This window comes from Paraphaeosphaeria sporulosa, assembly GCF_001642045.1.
Source record: "Paraphaeosphaeria sporulosa strain AP3s5-JAC2a unplaced genomic scaffold CC84scaffold_8, whole genome shotgun sequence".
Lineage (NCBI taxonomy): Eukaryota > Fungi > Ascomycota > Dothideomycetes > Pleosporales > Didymosphaeriaceae > Paraphaeosphaeria > Paraphaeosphaeria sporulosa.
Window position 1 is genome coordinate 2,202,458 of NW_017253367.1, and position 20,539 is coordinate 2,222,996.

General features: G+C 46.1%; 6 protein-coding genes across 6 annotated transcripts; 5 read left to right on the forward strand and 1 right to left on the reverse strand.

The window, feature by feature from the left end:
• Nucleotides 1-211: 211 nt before the first annotated feature.
• On the reverse strand, nucleotides 212-661 carry CC84DRAFT_1220237 (uncharacterized protein; the record flags this gene model as incomplete). The annotated part of the gene is made up of 1 exon (XM_018183148.1): nucleotides 212-661. One exon carries the CDS (start codon nucleotides 659-661, stop codon nucleotides 212-214), a length of 450 nt encoding a protein of 149 aa, XP_018033738.1.
• Nucleotides 662-6,360: 5,699 nt separating this feature from the next.
• Nucleotides 6,361-7,359, forward strand: CC84DRAFT_1167063 (uncharacterized protein). Its single transcript, XM_018179112.1, has one exon. It carries the CDS (start codon nucleotides 6,582-6,584, stop codon nucleotides 7,068-7,070), a length of 489 nt encoding a protein of 162 aa, XP_018033739.1. The 5' UTR covers nucleotides 6,361-6,581; the 3' UTR covers nucleotides 7,071-7,359.
• Nucleotides 7,360-8,218: 859 nt separating this feature from the next.
• CC84DRAFT_1220238 (uncharacterized protein) lies at nucleotides 8,219-9,064 on the forward strand (the record flags this gene model as incomplete). Its single annotated transcript, XM_018183149.1, has 2 exons — nucleotides 8,219-8,909; nucleotides 8,958-9,064. The coding sequence occupies 2 exons, from the start codon at nucleotides 8,219-8,221 to the stop codon at nucleotides 9,062-9,064; spliced, it is 798 nt and encodes a 265-aa protein (XP_018033740.1).
• Nucleotides 9,065-12,780: 3,716 nt separating this feature from the next.
• On the forward strand, nucleotides 12,781-13,230 carry CC84DRAFT_1220240 (uncharacterized protein; the record flags this gene model as incomplete). The annotated part of the gene is made up of 1 exon (XM_018183150.1): nucleotides 12,781-13,230. The coding sequence occupies one exon, from the start codon at nucleotides 12,781-12,783 to the stop codon at nucleotides 13,228-13,230; it is 450 nt and encodes a 149-aa protein (XP_018033741.1).
• Nucleotides 13,231-13,763: 533 nt separating this feature from the next.
• Nucleotides 13,764-15,024, forward strand: CC84DRAFT_1208050 (ankyrin). Its single transcript, XM_018182137.1, has one exon. The coding sequence runs from the start codon at nucleotides 13,849-13,851 to the stop codon at nucleotides 14,911-14,913; it is 1,065 nt and encodes a 354-aa protein (XP_018033742.1). The 5' UTR covers nucleotides 13,764-13,848; the 3' UTR covers nucleotides 14,914-15,024.
• Nucleotides 15,025-16,268: 1,244 nt separating this feature from the next.
• Nucleotides 16,269-16,655, forward strand: CC84DRAFT_970842 (uncharacterized protein). The gene has a single exon (XM_018188012.1). The coding sequence runs from the start codon at nucleotides 16,361-16,363 to the stop codon at nucleotides 16,571-16,573; it is 213 nt and encodes a 70-aa protein (XP_018033743.1). The 5' UTR covers nucleotides 16,269-16,360; the 3' UTR covers nucleotides 16,574-16,655.
• Nucleotides 16,656-20,539: the final 3,884 nt, after the last annotated feature.

Consider the following 20,539-nt stretch of genomic DNA (forward strand, 5'->3'; position numbering starts at 1 on the left):
ATAAGTTTCCTGTCAATCTCGTTTCTATGGTTGGCTTACGCATCCAAAAAGTGAGTATATGGACTACGAGCTCATCAAATCCCCCTTGCACACGAAATTCTCACATGGTAATAGGGCATCTGCAACCATTGGTGCGTAGAAACTATGCGTATTTGGTCATGTTCCTTTGTGACACTAGCACTTACCCTCGTTAGGATCAGCCCTAAAACAGTTAGTTACGCTTAATGAAGAGTTGTATAACGCGGGAACAAGGCAAAAGTACTTGCCTATAGCGCCAATTCCCGTAGGTTGTATCACCCCCCTTACTGCATTTGATGATCTCCTTCGTAAGGCCGTTGTAGCACTCGTCTCTACCAATTGTGCGCGTCGAACCAGCATTGGGGCCTGTAAGGCCGACGGTGAGCTTCACGTGCTTATTACTGCTGAGATTGTAGCATTTGACACGGGTTTCGCGCTTGTTGTATTTGCCCTTAAGGTAACCGTTGCAGGCTGTCCGGGCGGCGTTTAAGGCGGCGTTTTGATCGTTTCCGAAGTTCGCCCCACTGCTGAAGCAAGCTCGCTTTTCCATAGCGTGCATGCTGTCGTCGGGGTTGGTGATGGACGCAGCGGAGGCCAAGCCGAGGTAGTTGACGGCAAAGAAGAGGAATGTCGTAGGCTTCATTTTGAGCAATGGTGCAACTTTATAAATGATGAAACTGAATTCGAATAGTGAATACTCTTGCATGAGGAGTTGGAGTGCTTGTTAATGTTGATTACCTGGCGTCTAACGACATGAAGGGGAAACTCGAGCTCTTATATAGAAACGCTGATGCTGTGGTGTGTCATATAAAGAACACTCATTTACTTGCTCTGGCAGAACAAGTGGCCAAGGCGCTTGCTTGAGACCGGCGAGTACGATGCTCACTCGTGTGGGCTATTCCTTATCCTTTCGGCCCTGGTTTTGCCTTTGGGCCTTCTGTAAGACGAGAGAGGAAGGTCAACACGAGGCTGAAGAACAAAATGTAAGCCTTGTTGCGAGCTATGCGATATACTGGTAAGGTTTCGGCGAATACAAGTTGAATACGCGCAGGAATGCGAACCATCCATCACTCGAAGTCAAAGCTGAGCTGTCACCGAATAAAGTCCTGCTATATATGGCAGCCGCTTCCTCAGCACGATCGAGGATACGAGGAACGCGACCTTGGTCGCACGTCTACAGCCAAATGAACAAGTGCCTCGAAGAGTTCGCCACCAATACGAAGGAGCTCGTTTTATCGAATATTCACCCAGCCTCGGCATGTGTGGCCCCCAAACAAAGATGCGACTCCCTCGCAAAAATGTATGCAAAGTGCACAACGCTTCGGATTTTGGGCATTGTGATGCCGAATAATAAACTTTAAAGCTTAATTTGCAGGTATACAGACTTTTTCTAGTGTTAAGGCGTGCTGGCGGGCTTCATCCGTCATGGAAATCGTTATCCCCGCCATACTTGATGATACGGCGAACAACTTCGGCGACATGATCAATCCACTCCTTGATCTGGTCTTGAGACATTAGCTTTTAACCCCTAGAATTGGGAACCCGGTTTAAAGATTAATTTCACGAGTGGTCAAAGGATGCTAACCTGTGGCCCTGCCAGCATCTTCCCGAATTCCACAGCCTTCTGAAAGACATCTTCTACCTCAATATATTCTGCCGCATCGTAAACCTCATCCCTATACCGGCGATATTTACCCAGGGTGTATGCTTTGAAGAAGCGGCTCAATAGAATTATCTTGGCCAATACAGTTTTGTCCACGGCGCACGCTGAAGTAACCCGCTCCGGTGAGCCCTGCACATCGACACGTACTCATCACAGTTCCGTGCCCATAAAAGAGGCGATTTGGCTTCGACGATCGCTTGGTGGACTCTTAAGTATGAAGGAGCAGCCAGCAGCCACGGTCATCTTCGGAGACAACCAAGGGAAAATTCAGCTAGCCTGAAGCCACAGTTTCATGTCCGAAACAAGCATATCGACATCATCACCACTTTGTGAGAGAGGCAGGGGTGAACGGGACGGTGGATGTGCAATACACCCCAATGGAACGTCATATAGCGCAAAGACTGACGAAGGCACTACCAAAGGATGCCTTCGTAAAATTCATAAAGGCATTAAGGTTGGAATATTGATGAAATTGATGGATAGGAGCTTGATTGAGGTACTGAGGGGGAGTGTTAGAAGCCGTGCACGTGATCGGGTGCCTGGGAACTGTATAATCACCCCGGCTCCCAGAGGCTGATCTCAATCAAGCAATCACTTGCTCCTCGGGACTTTTAAAACGAGGGAGGGGGCGATTTCGCTACATACTGTAACCATCTTTGGACACCTATCTCAATATGTACAGTGCTCCTCGCCCGATAGGTGAGGGCTGAGGAATCAACGTGTATGTACCGCACGTTTCATGCATACACGCCACCATTCAAGTCACGAATAGGCGTTGAGGGCCTAAGACAAAGCACGCCAACATTTCTCCTACGATAAAATTCTCGTAAAATGTTCCACCTATCCATCTAGCAAGTATAACTCCAGGAATTCACGTTGTGGCCTAAACTGTGCTTCCAGTCCTCATACGACTACCCATTCAGGTCCTTGCACTTAGAGTCACTGTAGAGAGAGAGAGAGAGAGGTGACACACACCGGCGTGATCGACTTTGTCGTTGTAGAAGCTGGTGTTATTACCCTTTTTCAGGCTGATCCGCGGGCAAGGGACATTTCGCGCTTAGCGCGACAGCTCTAACGATGGTCTTTCCATGAGCGAAGAAGCTGAAGGCGTTTGTGATATCTTTCTCGTATTCGATAAATCAATTCGCTGAGAAACGGAACTATCACGACTTAGCCACTAATCCCACCCCACAAATCGGCCCGACCGTCATGCTTTTTTGGTAGCAAGACCGAGATACGAGCTTTAGTAAGCCACGAGCCGCAACACGAGGCTTCGCAAATGACCATGCTATATTAAGACATTATTTGCGTGCTATGGTCCACATGCTTAGATAGAAGTGAACAAGATCAACAGGGCCAGGATGTTGGGCAAGGGCTTTTGTCGTCAACAAGAGACCTTGGCGAGGAAGACTTTTGGAATGAAAGCGAGTGATTTTCATTAATATTACCGTTCCGGCCTCTAGCGTTGACGAACTCTCCAGAAATATTCTCGCTTGCAAACTTCTTGAAAACAACGGCCCCGAGCCTCAAGACAACAATAAGGCTCTTATCCCCATATTACTCTACAACGAGTGACCAATTCAATGTGTTTTAATATGCAATTGTCTAGCTTACATGAGCACAATCTAAATGACCCAAGGCTAAAACCGAGGAATGGAAGGTGGCACGCTTCGTTCGAAGGCTGATGGATTTCGGCGAGTTGATGCTTCGTTCCTCCTCGGCGCACCTCTTGTTTGAGCTGGGAGCGGCTCAAGAACGGACTGGTACGGCCTAGTGAATGAGCGTACCGACGGCTCATGCTCCCCTTGATAGCGCCAATAATCGTCGTAGAGATGATTCAGCCGTAGTATTGATCTAGCGATCATCACTTCTTGCAGGGTATGCCGGCATGGGAGGCCGTTTATTTTCTCCAAAAGACCCGAACAAGATTGTCCGCCGCGACGCTGTCTTTGCTCTTCTTGCGCAGCAGATCTTGTTGCCTGATGCGCTCAATGGCTGGTGGAGTGAGGATCACTTGGATGCCAGGCAGCAGGATTGACATTGACTGTGTTTAGAAGATGTGATTTCCATCATACAATTGCTGTATTAACTCTTGACCATCTGCTCGATCCTCCGATAACACGAAGCTGGTGGCCTATTGAGATCATGAGATAGTCCTTCAAGACCTTGTGCATTCCTTCAACAGGTGAACTTGTGATTGTGTTGTAGTGTCGACGATGAGAGGTCCATGCAGCTGCCCACTCTGAGCGTGTTAGGTATTAGTTTTCTTACAGGTACCTGCAAAGCTCCGGCTGGTGACTGTAGTGCTTGAGTACATCGTCCCACTTGAAATGGAACTCCAATGGCCTCTTTGCGTAGACGAGCTACCATGGTCTGCCTAAAGTATATCTAACTTGGAGAAGAGCTGCATTAAAGCACCCCTAGTCGTTAGGCCAGCATCCCTAGTTCTAAAGCTTCATGAATGAAGCCCATTGCTTAGCAATCCTCTACTTCTCCTCTTTTTCATCCCATTAGCATCTTACTAGGTATGTTGCGCTTGTGTCTACACGTTCTTGTTAATATGCTATACATATAAGAGAGATGGAACTTCTAGGAGTAGTAAGCGTATAGGCACCTTTAATGCTTCTTCCTAATCACTAATGAACACAAATAGTTTTTGCACGCCTATTTTAATGAGGAAGTCCGCGATCGCCTAATGGTACTCTCTATACGTCTCGTTGCTAAGGAAGTAGAAGCCTGTAGAGAAGAACGTCTATAGGTTAGTGCAGCCTATTATATGTAGTAAAGGAAGTTTGTACTTATTATTTTGATACATTCAGCCATTAGTAGGGCATTAGGGTTCGGCAGTAGAAGCTCCACCTACTTTTAGTGGGAGAAGAAGAGGTTTTGGACGTGATTGTTACTATCCCTCTTAACAGCAAACACCCAGTCTGGCGTAGATAGATCGTCTAGTAATACCTCTATTAGACTCCTCCCATCTAACTTTCTTTCTCTAAACTTCTTCCTCTTGCCTCGAATGTTAGTGGTAGAGACCAGCGTGTCATGGTCTTCACTTTAGGTTATAGTAAGGATCTGCATAGGTCGCGCCCCCGCATAAGTCATTAATTTGATTACTTCCTTCTATACCATTATACACTTGCGTTACACATTGCGCGCACTAGGATTGATCAATCAGGAGTAGTTGTGATGCTTGTCTAGAACGTCCGGCTTCCACTGCTCGCTGTAATTCACTTTAAAGATGGCTAGTTTGAAGGGACAACCAGTCGCACGTGTGCTTATGTAGTACTCCATTACTGACGCTTTTGGTCTGTGAATATCGTTAGCATTATCCTTGTTACTGTTCTGTTCAATAGAGTTTGAATCCTCCCTGTCTAGTTAGAACAAATGCTTGGTGCCGAGTCTGCTTCTTTATGATCTTGAGAATGGTCCGACCAATAATTCTGCGATTGCCACGTCAAACATTGGCACGTTCATGAAGTGCTTAGCTGAATGCCGAAATACCGTTTGCTTCGACGTGCTTGACGTTGTCAGCGACTGGCGCAGATCGGTAGTCTAGGAGTACAATAAGCCGATGCCCGCACCACGCGCGAGCGGATCCTAAAAGATCTTCTTAGCTCCATTGGAGGCCTAAACGCGCTTATGTCTTTGGGATAACGTGGTCCTATCCACGCTATAGGCAGCAGCTATATATCTATATGGATATTTTTCGCCTAGATCTAAAGCTTTAATCGCCTCTTCAATTGGTCCCATATTGATGGAGTTACGGCGTGTCAAGGTTAGGGAGTCATTTGGTGTTTTGGTGTTGGATAGCTCGTCACGCGAAGTGCAGCCCACCTTCTGGATTCGGCATGGAGGGTTAGTGAGATGGAACGCTTTCGAGTTGCAAGGCGGGGTGGAGACTGGAGACTTTTCGGCTAAGAGGTTCGCATTTGTTCCTTATCTCGCTGATTGACTGGGTGCGCGTTCTAGCTCGGTCGTCATACATCGCAGCGCCTCTCCAGAACAGCAGCCAGTCCTCAAAATTCACTGTTGCATGGTGTGCGAAGCCGTTGAGGGCGATTGCTGACTGGAACCACAGTCGGGCCACTTTTGTTGAAGTCTCAGTAGCGATATGTGTAGCCGCTAGGAGCTTCTTGCTTTGATCTGCGGCAACATCTTCATATAAACGGTATAATCAATATGGCCCTTTCCGTTATGATGTTGGTCATAACGGTAAGAATCTTGTGTGCTAGGCTTTTGCAAAAGAGTACAGCACGTTAACGCCTAGAGTTGTGCACGCTAAACCACAGTGCTGAGATGATCAGCGATCGCGAACTTTTAGCATGGATAGCCCTGCTCATCTTTGGAGACAGTGCGCTACCTAAATTTGGACGGGCGGGAAGAGCACGTGCTAGGTCCTAAATTAGCGCCAGCATTTTGCTGCGACGCTTCCCATCGATCCTTGTGAATTTCCCCGTGTTGAATCAAATTAAGCCGCAGGCTCCACGCCTGCTCGTGACGGTCGTCAATAGACTCGAACTCAAAATAATGTGAGCAATAAGCCTGATCCTTGACAAAGCGACTATAAGTTAATTTTTATATTATTCCTGAACTACTCGAACTTGAAAAGAGACTTGATATTGCAGAGAAAAGCAGCAATAATGGACTTGTTATTGATTAACCAGTGGCTTATGCGCCAAGCGGTTTCGTTTATTATAGTTTTAGCTACACCCCTAATTGTACCAGCATTGTCCTCCCCCTTCTTCCAGCCTATCAAATTCTCCCGAAGCTACCGCACCTTAAGCCCCTCCAGGAGTAACACGGCATTTAAACCACAGACATTTCCCCGACGCTCACGAGACTGAACCTCATTCTTGATCTTATTTCTGATTCCTACACGACTTGTACCTGCTCGCCCAGCATGCGCACTTTATTATTCTCCATCCTCGCAGTTGTGGCAATCCTATCGGGCTCGACGCTTGCCGTGAAGGGTGTGATTAGCGATACACTGACCTCAGATGAGGAAGGCTGTCTTTCCCTCTGTGGATTGAATGATGCTTGTCTCCTGGCATTGTATCAAACGGAATGTCGCGAATGCTGGCTGATGGATTGCTCACTCCAATTCATGCCAGTTGGCTTCACTGGCGGAGGAAAGGATACGATTAAAATCAAACCCACCTGCGATAGCGCCTTAGTACCCAAGCCACGAGAAGACGGATGCAAGGATGCGCCTGCGGCGACTACGAGCGCGGCCGCTGCCACGACCACGAGCGCGGCCACTGCCACTACCACGAGCGGCGCGGCTAGATCGAGTGAGACGGGCGTCAAGGGTTCTGCAACTTGGCGCACAAGCATTGATTGGTTGCCTCTCGGCGCTGTTGTTATGGCAAATATAGTGGTTGCTACATAAGGAGGGACCTTATACAGAGGGTTCACGTACCTATACAATATCTGGTTGAGGGCTGGAGGCGCAAAGGACTGTTAAGATCCAATCGGGGATCTCACAAGTATCATAGTAATGTTCAGTCAGGCGCCAACTGAGACGACCTCGGGGTCGGCGCCTAGAAGTCACGTGACCGACAGACGCGACAGATGCTGTCAAATCTGTCGCAGACCCGACAGCGTCTGTCAAGTCTGCCACGTGTCCTATATAGGAACTCGAGTATGAACCCTCATACTCGTGTTCAACCTGTTTATCAATCTATCGTTTGGATTACACTTAGGCCATATTGTTGACTCGTTATACTTCGCAGGATACTACCGTACCAACAAGACCCCTTCTCCTCCCCTCAGTTGTCTTGCCTGATAACCAACTTTAACCCTTTAGGACTAGCTACCCTTCTGGATTCAACAAGGACCTTGGCGGATATTTAGTGATCGAGTGCGAGGTGTACGCAACACAGGGTGAATGTTACTCGGCCCAAACAGTCGCGCTAGTGATCTCCTGCGGAGAGGCCGTATGTAGCACGGCCCCACATGCTCAATGGCAATACACGCTCAATGGCAATAATCCCCCAAAATGTGATTTGTATAGTAATTTATACTATAAAAACATTTATTGAGATTACTATACTGTCCAGTCGCATTCCTCACGAGTCAACGTACCAAATCCTGCATATATTAATGGTGGGCAGGGTGATGAGTAGCCCTCATTATCGCCGCCTACGCTGCTGCTACTCACAGGCTTAGGGGTAACAAAAGGAGAACCAATAGGGGTGAATTGAGTCTCTAGGACGTCACCCTGGCTGTTAGGGGCCTCTATAAACCCCTTATCATTATCTATACTGACCACTTTTTGGTGTAGAAGCCGTAAATAGGGCTCTATGGAGTTATAGTTAAGCTAGCGCATGGGGTACCGAGACACCCGGAGATATGAGACACCGCGCAGAAATCCTCCACCCTTCAAACAATCGCGATATCTCCACATCCACCCTGCCAAAATGGCCAACCGTGAGGCTGCATTTCTAGCAGCTATTAGTGATCTTAATGCTCCAGGACGGATTCCTTCAAAGTGCCAAAGTCATATACAATCGAGCGGACCGAATCGATGTCACGGCCATGGGAGGCTTCAGCCAGGATTCACCCAAGTCAGGCATGGAGCTCAGCATCCTAGGAAGTCTCCTCTATCATGCGAAACGGCATCCGTATCATATTTTGGCGGTGAAAACATTTCTTGAGCTTGTTGGGGCTCGAGACAGTCTCTTTAACAACGTAATGCGGCAAGGCCCAAACAACTACACCATGAACGCGCTACAGTTCACCATCCTGTACACCATGGACGCGGCAACCATTTCCACTGGCACCGAGCTATTGGCTGTACTCTTGCAGACATTCAACCATCCCAGGAACCACTTGGCCTGTCAAGATGGTCCTAGGAGACTTTCTCTGCTTCACCTCGCTGTCAAACACGGGAACTATGCCGCACTCGACATTCTCCTCGCGGAGCCAGGTATGAACGCCGACATGAGGAATGTCAAGAATCTGACTGCATTGGACTTGTGCTTGACTCGATGGCAAGATTCTATACGGGATGGTAGCGATGACTATCGGCTGGCGCTTAAAGCGGGTATCAGCGAAGCAGCGGCAAGAGCTGGATGGGAAGCAACCACCGAAGGCTTGATAGAATGCATGGAGAGAAGAGGAGCCTCTCGGTATGGGAATATCAAGACTGTTTTCAAGCGGCTGTCCCACTTCGAGATGATGTGGATCCGCATCTCAGGAGAAGGGAGGATCCAAAGGGATGGTTTCGGTAAGTATTAGCAGCTGGGACGTCAGTCAAATTACTAAAACATGCTAGATCCTACTGGAATTCAGTCAGATGTATTCTCCAGCGCTGAAAAGAATGACACTGCGAGAGCGATTGCGAATCTAGAGGTTGGAGACTGTTTGTTCTTTTCTAGATAGACGGAATAGCTTGAAGTTAAGTATGTGCCAATAATCGTGCTTACAAGCCGTCTAGATGTAGCCTTGGAAAAGTCCTAATGAGGAACACACCTAGTCAGGTTGTTTGGAATTGATAGCCTATCCCAGAGCTCTATCCCAGGGCTCTATCCTAGAGCTCTAAGATAGAGCTCTAAATAGAGTAAGATCTAACTCTATTACTTTGTTAAGGACAGAATATACATGTTTGCACGTTAAATTAGGCACGTAGGCCAACTCTATTAAACTTTCAGAGCTAACTCTATTTACTATCCTAAGATCAACGTCTTTGGCTATGCGAATCTTGTGTAACTACAGAACACGTCGCTACACACAATACAATCAATGAAGTGAGAAAGAAGCACCAAACCACCGACATGTGATCTACTTCTTCTCATAACCATCACACAGTATGCTTAACGTACCTTCCTCGCTAGAGATCCTGCATCACTACACTCACCAAGGGGGCGTTTTCGTGCTCCTAAATATGTGCGAAATCCAAGGAAGCTGTGCCATTCTCAACTAACTGCTCGATACTCTGAACTCCGTGCCTTAACATGGCCTGGGGCCTCCTGCAGGCCTCGTGCATATACTGTGCCAGCAATCCATGTACCATGCGTCGCTTGCTCATCAGCAAGTTTCTTATCTACACCATAGTCTCGCTTGAAACCGCCACATGACAAGTGTTGCCTAGAGATAGCGATAGCGAGGTGACGGTAGGTCAAGATGCCAAGCGACGTGTTAAGGTATAGACGAGCCTCTCATGAAATCACTTTCGTAAGCCAGCTTAGGTCCCAGGTCCCTTTATCTTTTGGCCATTGAAACGTCGAAGGGGGATCTTTCCGCTTATAAACAAGGATATCTAGCTGCTGCCAGAAAGGCAAGTCAAGCCACAGATAGTACACAAGCAACTCGCTCACCTCCCTAGGCAGGTATCGGTGGATAATCTTTATTGATCTAGTAATGTTATAGCCCTTATGGTAGGAGGTAACTGTGCTAATCAAACCTTCAACGAAAATTCCGCAGTACTGTCCCTGGGCGGTGTTACTGTGTTGTAGTCCTATAAACTCCATACCGCGCGGGGACTGGCCACCTGTCATGTGGATTAGGAGGAGCAGCCATTCAAGGAACTAATCTACCTTATCAAAATATGCTTGCACCACTTTATTCTTCCACTAAAGCTGGGATTCTAGGCTCATGAAAAGCATCTCATCCCTCAGCCAGTCGTTCTCAAGTACTCTATTAAGCAACCATCTATCACTACCTTATTGAAGCTGGTCCACGTTGCGCTGGTCTTGAAGGAAGTTCCAGCCTTTCTACCCGTGGCTGTGGTTGTCTTAAAGGCGATAAAGTAGGAGTTGTGGCACTATATCATCGCGAGCTTCGTTAGGATGTAGGAGAAGCAGGCGTTCTAGCTCCCGCTAGGCCTTATACACCTGGACGGCAATAAATTTACGCAGTGCGTCCATGCTGAAGCCTGTTTCCTTATACGTGACCGAGCTTCCATCCTCTGACCAGGCAATGTATCTAAGCGACATTGTGTTGCTTACCACCTTCTTTGCGTATGACCGCAGGCGGTACGCCCAGTCAAAGGCTGTACGAGACCCTCGCACCATGAATCGCTCCCTTATCTCGTCGAGCATGCCAGACGGGTTTTCAACTTCACCCTCTTCTACAGCCACTACTAATCGTTGTATAATAAGCATCTGCGCCATCTTAATAAATTTAGACAGAACAGGTGAGTAGTTTAGTGGGCCATAGAAGACGCCACTAGGGCTCTCATCAATACCGAGGACAGTAAGGAAGCTCAACACTACGCTCTCGAAATGGTCGCCTTGGAGCGTATGGTCGAGGAGAGCGATGTATAGGAGCAGACAGGCCCTATTAAGGTCGCGAAATACGTCTCCTACGCCTTCTTCTTCTTCTGTAGGCGATGCGTCGCTTCTAGCCAGGTGCTGGAGGGAAGTAAGTTCCTCCACAAGGCGAATGGCCTGATCAAGATAAGATAGCTGGGCATTAGTAAACCTGTGTGGCAAGAGGATGCTCTGAGTCGGCTGGCTTTTTCGATACATGAAGTAGAGAAGGCGCTTCCAGAGGCTCTTATAGGCGCGAAACGTGCTCTTAGCTAGTTTAACCATAAGTATACGATCGTGCTTGCCTAAACGGCCAGCAATGAAGCTGTTAATCTATGCCTGGTCAAAAACGCTAATCCTGTCCTCGCAGATAGATCGGTGCGCGTACTTAATAATTCGGTCAAAACTCTCTCTAGGAAGGACAAGACTACTCTCAGTGATTGGATTTACTGCGTATGACAACGGTGCGACATCGGCCATGTTTAGGCCGTGGAAGTAGCGGGCCACCGCGTCATCTCAAGCCAGGGTGAAACCTTAGTCTTCGAGACCTGGCTGCTATAGATTTGCGCTCTAGCATCCTGCTCGTGGTTCCCTGCTGTAAGCTGCTCATTAATGAGGGCTCGGAAGACGTCTACATGCCCTCTTGGTCTATTCTTCACTAGCTCCTGCACTTAATCTAGGATGTTGACTGTGAAGAAAAAGCTCTATGCACCAGAAATAAAGAAACGCTAGTAGTAGACTTCACTGAACACAGGTCTACTGTCCTGGGCTGCTATATTATGAACCTTGGCAGGACGGCCTGGTTTTGCGGGAACAAGCCAATGTGACCTATTGAAGTGCTGGCGTATAGAGTTTACAGCTTCTTTTACCTCTAAGCGTCTCACAAAGCTATAATAAGTGCACTAGTAGCCACGATGAACTCTTAATTCTGGGATTGGCGGGTCTATTGCCGGCGGGGTAGGAATAGTAGTAGTTGCCAGGTAGAGGAGTTAGTATCACTTAAGAAGATACTTCGTAAGCAGCTTTACTGGCTTTGTTAATTAAGAGGATGGTTGAGAACTAGTAGTGAAATTGGTGGCAGTGTAACGCGCATCGTCAATATGGTAAACTATAATATGGCTAGAAAGAGAGGTAGGCGGAACAGCGTAGCTGTATAATTTATAGATAAGCACGCTCAAGGAAGAATAGAATGCGAATAGGTCTATAGCGGCGGCGCTAGTAGCAGTAGTAGACATAAGATAGAGGGAAAGGGCTCGCAAATGGAAATAACTTGTGTTAGGTTTAAGACGCTTGGAAAATGAAATCTAAGTTTAGTATGATGATTTAATTAATTATTCTGTCTATTCTTGTTATTTTATGCTATTACACCCAAGCTCTATACTATATTGTCGCGCCTTATAACAGTACGATTTCACACTTACAGCACTTACAACGTATCTAACACCTTACAACGTAGCACGATTACGAAGGACGCGTTCCCATTACGCGCTTACGCGATGCGCTACTGCAAAGTAGTGGCTTTTATTTACTTTTACTCTCTACCTTCTTTTAACCTTAGATAATGTTTAGGTGAAGGTTGTAAGGGTAGGGGATAGTAAGGGAAGCTAAGTGTGAAAGGGGGAGTAGCGCAGCTGTAGCGCGTGATTGGTTCAACGCAGATAGGATAATATCTGGAAAGAGCGAGAGATCTTGATGAGGCGAGGCGCTAGGCGGGGATCCTTTGCTGCGTGGCTGTTAATTGGCTGTAAATCGGACGGAGCCCTCAGTTGGAATAGTTATATATCTTAGAATACCTGAGTCTTCGATACCGTAAACCAAAGGACTCGTATAGGTATTGAACATGTGACCATGTTCCATGCCCAGGAAAGTCGCATGACCCGTAGTCAGGGATGGCGTGCAGACGGCTACGACATGGGCGGCGCAAACGCCCGAGGAGCAGGATCCCATTGCGACGAACCCACCCCTATAAATAGAAACAATCTTTGGTATGTCGGTGCTGCGCAAGGCAGCATGCCCATGGGCTTTTACACGCGATTCCAGGTATGGGCTTGGACTCTTTTCAACACTGGCTACATGTCCACGCCCGGCATCTCGCCCATTTTATCGGGGGCAACGTTTCGACGGAATGGCGATATCGACTTAACGAATCAACCAGCGTTCCTGCAGTGGGGCGATGAGTCCTCTGAGTTTAGCGGTGCCAACCCATATTCCATCTCTTTTAGGATACGCAGGGATACAAACGATCGTAACGGCTACGCCTACGAATTTGGCATCCCAGATCCTGGGAACCCGAATTAAAGCCTCTTCATACTCCTGAGTAGAGACTTGATTTTAATATTAAGTAGAATGAATCAGTGTAGCTGGGAGTTTCCTAGCAATGAAATAGTATTGAATTATTCGAATAGGCTAAAAGAATTGCCATCTGCTATAGACTGAGCAGTATCAGAAAACTTCGCGACTGGGATATATTTGCGAGAAAAATTGGTAAAGGTTGCACTCGTGCCCCCTTGTGCACCTTCTAATATTAGTAACGTCCGCTCTGAAGGAGAAATCCCGCCCTTTCCTTACGTGAGAAGTCAGTGATCTGAGTAGCTATGCATTACGGCCAGGCGTACATGACATCAGACCTTGTACAATAAATTCTAGCCGTACAAATACTAATTTTGCACTACGTGATATCTCCATTTTGCTACCGCGTGGCACAGCACCCGAGCAGAGACCCTGTCGGTCACCTGACGAGGCTGGTGCCTGACCCCAAATATATAAACTAACTTTACCCAAATAAAACTCTTTCGCGACAACCTAATTCTTGAATCCTAATTACTCATCATTTCATCTTCTCAGGTGATGGCCGTATAGTACCCTCACACCGCAGCACACATTCTCGTACCTCCGCCACTTCAGCGTGCTACGGAAATGACGGAGACATATTATACACCCGACCGCGATTTCTTGATTCGCGAATTCCGAGACAACCCTGAATATACCTTACATACCGCTGTAGTCCACGGCAACCTCCCCCAGATCCGAGAGCTACTGACAGCCGACTACGACATTGACAAGCTCCACGATTACGAGGGAACATCTAAAGGCCGGGGCACACCACTACATGTAGCAATATGGAGCAACCAGCCCGCCGCCTTCGAGCTTCTCATCATCCGGGGCGCCGACATCGACCTCGTGGATGCTGGAGATGAAATGCGCTTTCCAGATACACCCATTCGTGTGGCCGTACGCCTTGGCCGTCGCGCCATGTTCAAGCGACTCTGGGACTTGGGCGCAGAACGCAACAAATATCCTTCCAATATGCGTACCCGCCACTCACTCGTCGAAGTTGCTGCGTGCGATGGGCAAGCACACGTCCTTCGAGATCTACTTCACTGGGACGAAAGCTGGACCGAGGACCAACGGATTCGAGCGTTGATGATGGCGTGCAATCAAGGCCATGTCCTCGTGATAACGACTCTACTTGGCGAATGCGCGTACAGCACGACCGTCTTGGAGAATGCAATAAGTGCCGCGATGGTCGCTGAATTTCCTTTGGATACCTGGTGCAAAGCCTCGGAGCATGAAAAAAAGCGTAAGCAGCAAGAACGCTCGATGCGCCGGGCGGCGACTGTAATGCACTTGCTAGATGAGCATAACCGCGTCGGAAGCGTAGATGGTACTCAGACATACGACTGTTCCGCACTCTTGAATCAACTGGTGTATAGAGGGGCCGCATCACAAGGCTATGTCGATGTGCTGAGGCTCGTGCTTGCTAAAGGGGCGGATCCGAATGTAGTGGGTAGAGAGGGAAATACCCCGCTACATAAGGCGATGACCCGAGGCGGTCATGGTATGGGGGATTACAATGAGAAAGGGGTTGTAGTGCTTTTGGAGCATGGTGCAAAGGTGGATGTACGGAATGAGAAGGGAGAGACGGTGGGAGATATCGCGAATAGAGAAAGGAAATATAAGGAAAGATGGGTCAGAGGTTGATGCAGAATGGGTAATCTGGGTCGACGATGGAGCTTTAGGCAGAGGGTCTGGTAAGCCGCCCGGGGCGTTAAATCCGCTGCTCCCCAGTGCAGAGGATATATATACCTAAGCTATTAGCCCTAATATCAATCTCAAACGGGCTAGCCACTCAGCTTCAACTATTGAAATCGACGTATCGTGATTTTCTTCCTTTGCTACCTTTATATCTTCGTTGTTATCTATTCCTATCTACTTACTAGATGATATGTTTTATACGAAGCGGATTGCAATTCCTCCAGGGTCCTAAAAGTGCCTTTTTGGAATGATAGAAATTTTATAAAAAATTGCTAGGAAGTTAAGAGTTTCGAGTCGAGAGTTAAGAGATAAGCTAATTGAGCTAAGAGCTGAACTAAGAAGTTCATCTACTCAGAGATTAGTATCAGTACTAATAGCTTAGCCACATATACCCTTGTACTAGGAAGCAGCGGAGAGAACGCCACCGCCCAGCAGACTCCCAGCAGCCTTATCTTACATTTGATCAATTAGCGGTCCACAAAAGAAGGATGACAACCACCACCTTTCACAAGATCCTCATGCAGACCTCACTGTGAAGATCCACAGGCTCCTCCCCGTCGGAACAGTCAATGTCCCTACATAGATCTTCTCCCCACAATTTCTAACCTCCAATCATTTCAGTTCAAGATAGCATACTTACAAGACACGCAGTCCAGTCAAAGCATGAACTACAGCAGTACAGCTAACAACGACAAAGTAGAGAACACTCTATTTCTTCGAAATAATCTTATAAGCCCACGAGCCAGTTACCTGTATCTGACGTAGATAGGTATATATATTTATATAATAAGTCTTTTTGCGTTTCCCTTAACTAGCATTAACTAGCAAATTATTAAGCCTATAAGAGCTTAAATATATCTACCACGATTAACTGTAGGCAATTATAAGGAGCTAATAAGACTAAATAGTCTACAAGACTGTGTGTTAACTTAGTTAAGTTAAACAACTTATTAACGTCCATCACTGCTGCTCGAGAAACACCCCATACCGAGAAATCTGAGGGGTACTTCAACTTCAAACGCATCAAATTCCGTGCACACGCTGATAGCTGTTCCAACGCAATACAAGTTATGTGCTATAGCTATTTCTAAACACCTAGGACCCCTTTAATCTTAAGATTACGTGCGCATCCTCGCCTTCGCGCCTAATTCGTAGAGAGCCTTATTCTTTATCGAATTGCGTGTTATGTCGTGCCTTGCGGTATCCCCTTCTGTTGTTATGCATTGATTCGTGATTTTGCATATTGGATTCCACCGCAGTGCCAGAGGCGTTGGCTCGATTCCCTGACATGATAGAAAAGTCCGGGATTTAACGTTCGACGAAGTTGATCGGTGTTGACTTAAGCGCATACCAAGGAGTAGAAGCTATCTGCGCTTACCTCGAGGTGCGATGCATGGAATTGGTGGGTTTAACGTCCTACTTTGTCAGGAAGCCTACGATACGAGTCCACCTTGAAATCACACTTTTCACCTCGTCTTCACAAAGACAGCGACTCGCCCACTACGAACTTGTAGCTGATTACCTGCGACAAGTCCTGGGAATTATTCCGGGCCAAGCTAATTTGGTCCTGCATCCAAAGCGAGTAAGGAACGATCATAGTCAATAACGAAGTCTGCGCCCCGCACATGCAGCTCAAAGGATTTTCCTTACACTAACTGGAATATAATGGAGGAAGAAAGGGAACTGTGCGCAGGAGGGTGTAGAGAAAATCGTGTAGTAAAGTGCGCTTCAAGACGTGGGAAAGACTATGCGGAAAATTACGCTATCAAATGAGGAGAATGTTCAGGAAGTAGCCACAAGAATAGCCCTCGCGTCGGCCATGTATATGCACTCAAGTAAAGCTCTTTAAAGCATCTCATGTTTCTACATCATTATTCAACGGAGGAAAAGTTTTTAAGGCCTTTTTATTTGTTCACGATATTTGATATTTGAACACTTCTGTTAAATCCAGAAGGGTCCTAAAGGGTTAGGGTTGGTTCTCGGGCAAGACAACTAAGGGAAGGGAAGGGGTCTTGTTGATACGATAGTATCAGAAGATAGTTAATGAGTCAATAATATGGCCTGAGTGTAATCCAAACGATAGATTAATAAATAGGTTGAACACGAGTACGGAGGTTTACACTTGAGTTCCTATATACTTAAGCTGTCCCATGAGTCCCAGAGTCCCACACGTCCCAGAGTCCCATGAGTCCCAGAATCCCATGAGTCTCAGAGTCCCGTGCGGTCCTTGGGACCTTGGTGTTGAAGCAAGTGATTGAGCAGAACTCTATTCTGTATTGTAGGGCGACGCCGTCTCTATATATATACGCACGAGCCTACTCCAGCCACACACGTGATTGTCTCAGCCACAGTGATATTCCACACTCCCACTCGATGGTAGCTCTTAGTGCACCAGCGACCTGATATCACGTCTATGGGACGCTCACTTAAGAAAGAGATAGAAAAGCGTATGACACCTAAAGGAGGGCTGGAAGGGCTTAGGCTTCATTCGATGCCCAGTCCTTTCTGAAATCACTCGAATCTGTCCCGTGCGAGCGGTTTCGTGAAACCATCAGCGACCTGTTCCGAAGTTGGGACGTACTTCATTTCGACAGTCCCAGCCTCCTAAACTTCTCCTTGCCATTTGCGCTATATGTCCATGTGCTTCGTGCATGAGTGATACTGCGGATTTAAGGATAATGTAATAGCGCCTTGATTGTCGCCGCAGATAATGGTCGCGCCTCTTCCTTAGCTAAGATTCAGTTCGTCGAGAAGCTTTCTTAGCCAGACTGCTTCTTTGGTCACCCGCATCTATCCCATAAACTCTGCTTCGCACGTTGAGAGTGCCACAACGCGTTGGCGCTTAGATTGCCAGCTAATTACCCCACTTCCAATACTAAATATATAACTAGTAGTTGATTACCGTATGCCATAACAACCAGCCCAATCTGCGTTAGTGAATATTTTTAGTATCTTAAGATTGCCTTTATACGTAAGTTAGAGATTCTTTGTGCCCTTAAGATACCGTAGGACGTAGTGTATGAGCTTCATGTGTTGAGGTCCAGGGTTGGTTAGATACTAACTTGCTACTGACACTACATATGCGATATCGCCTCTCATACCAAGTATAATGTATATGAGGGATCCTATAATGCGTTGATACTCGGTCTTCTAGTCTAGAGGGTAGTTGTAGCTTAGGCCATTCTCCTTAAGTGGTAATGTTGCGGTTGAGGATAAACTGCACCTTGGGTAGAAGAAATTGTTAGGCACTGAAGATTGATTGAATACTAGCTATTGTGGTATATATATGTGTGCGTGAAGCGATGTAGTATAGAGCATGGGTAAGCGATGCTGGACCGAGCCATGGTGTTGAGGTTAACAGGGTAAACCGCGACACACCCCCCAGGTCTGGTGTTGGTAATGAGCGTGGGTAGCGAAATTGAATCGCTAGAGCTGTTCAAGAGTGATGTTAGGTTATAGGGGAATAAGAATTTGTTCTAATTTAGTTAGTAAGAATTGGAGAAAAGGACCTCTGGTTCCTTGTTAGTGTTGACTAGATGTTTAAGGTCCTGAATGATTTTCTTGATATCCACAAGGCCACACTGTTTGGCAAATTCAGTGAACTTCTATTGGGGCAGAGCCTTGGTAAGGCCGTTAGTGGGCATATCCGTAGTGGCTATCCATGTGACGTTAAGGCGTTCGGTAGTAACCTCCTGTTGGACCTAGAGTTGATAGATATTAACGTGTTTAACCTTAGTATTAAGTCTATCCTCCTTTTTAGTGGCAATACTAATAGTCTATTTATTATTATAGAGGATAACTAGAGTAGAGTTAAGCTAGAGAGAGATGCTTTTAAAGAAGTACATCCACTTAATCATTTTTAAACTAGTAAGAGAGAGTGATAGGAGTTTAGACTCTATAGTTAACTTAGTAATAGTACGTTAGACTATTACTTTCTAGTCTATTATAAGACCTCCAAAGAAGAAGGTATAACCTTGAGAACTACGTTAGGTCTCAGGTTCATCAGCGTATGAGGCGTTAGAGGCGCCATAGAATAATGGATGAGTGATAGGCTCATTAGAGTGATACTCACGCAGCTCTAATTATGAATTATCTGTGGAGGCTTGGAGTGCGTAGGTCTTGGTACCTAGTAGGTATTTCCACACCTTTCGAACCTGGGAGAGATGGAGTTGACCTAGATTAATGAGGTGGCATGCCAGGATTACATGAGCACGAGCGACCTCTGGTCACCCACATATAGTGATGTATGTAAGACAGCCAATAAGCTATTGGTATAGTTTGGTACGTTTTCTGTCTGGTTCTTTAGTGGATGGTTCCAGCCAGTTCTTAGAGATGGGGACATTAGGAGCCTTTTTAGTGATGGTAATGTTAAAACGAGCATATACCTTCTCAATGTAGGTGTCTAGGAGGAGCCAGGTATAGTGGTTAACGCGGTTTTGGATTATATGAATACCGAGAAACTATGAGAGAGGGCCTATTATTTTGAGATTATAGATGTCGCTAAGCTGCTACTTAAAGCGCTTATAAAGCTGGCTGTTAGACTTATAGAAAGCCATCATAATATCGTCAATATAGATGAATAGGATGAGCTATTTATTAGTGTAAAGGGAGGGGAAGCCTTTAACTAGCTTAAGACTAAGCTTAATAAGCGTTTAGTAGCATTTATTATACCAGAGTAATAGAGACTCCTTAAGGCCGTAGAGCGCTTAGAGTACTTAAAGTATTTTACCTAGTCCTATTTTAAATTTATCTATGCCTTTAGGTATTTAAACGTAGAGTAATCTATTTATAGGAGCGTTAAGAAAGGTAACTAAAGCATTATACTATTCCATTTTAAGGTTAAAATAATTATAGATAGTAATAAGAGCTTAGAAGTTGCGTATAGCTAGTGTTACTGCGTAGGTATTATTAAGTGGTGTCTAGAGATCGCCTTAAACAACTAGTCGAGCCTTAAATCGTGTGATAAACCTATCTTTATTAGTCTTGTACGTGAAGACCCATATAAATAGGAGGACCTCTACGTTAGTAGTATCCTGGGTTTTATTTATATACTTAAAGCACCCTTTCATGTGAATATTGTACCATTTAATGGCCATATCTAATTTAAATTTAGATTAAAATATATGGCTGTTAAGCCCATTTATGTTCTTTGGTGGAGGGGGAACTTAATTAATATAGTATTAGGTTCCACTATCTCGTTGTTGCTTAAGAACCTGCGCTAAGAAGGCACTAAGGTAGTTATTTATTAAATCCTCATTAAGGTTTTAGACAAATGAGGCGAGTGTAAAGAATATGGTAGGAGGGTGCCTTACACGCTTGCCCTTAATAATGGTAGAAGTATTAATATTCTAATTAATATTCTAAGGGGCTGTAGTTCCTCTATATTAATATCCTTCTAGTGGAGTATTAGAGGGGTTCTATACATAGATACTTATGGGTCCTCTAAGTCCTCTTAATCCTCGTGGACGACCTCGTGCCGGTATAGAGAGGGTAGCTAATTATTATTTATCACTAGAGACGTCTTGAAGATCGAGCTTATTAATTAAATGGAGTTTAAGATAGAGTATCTATT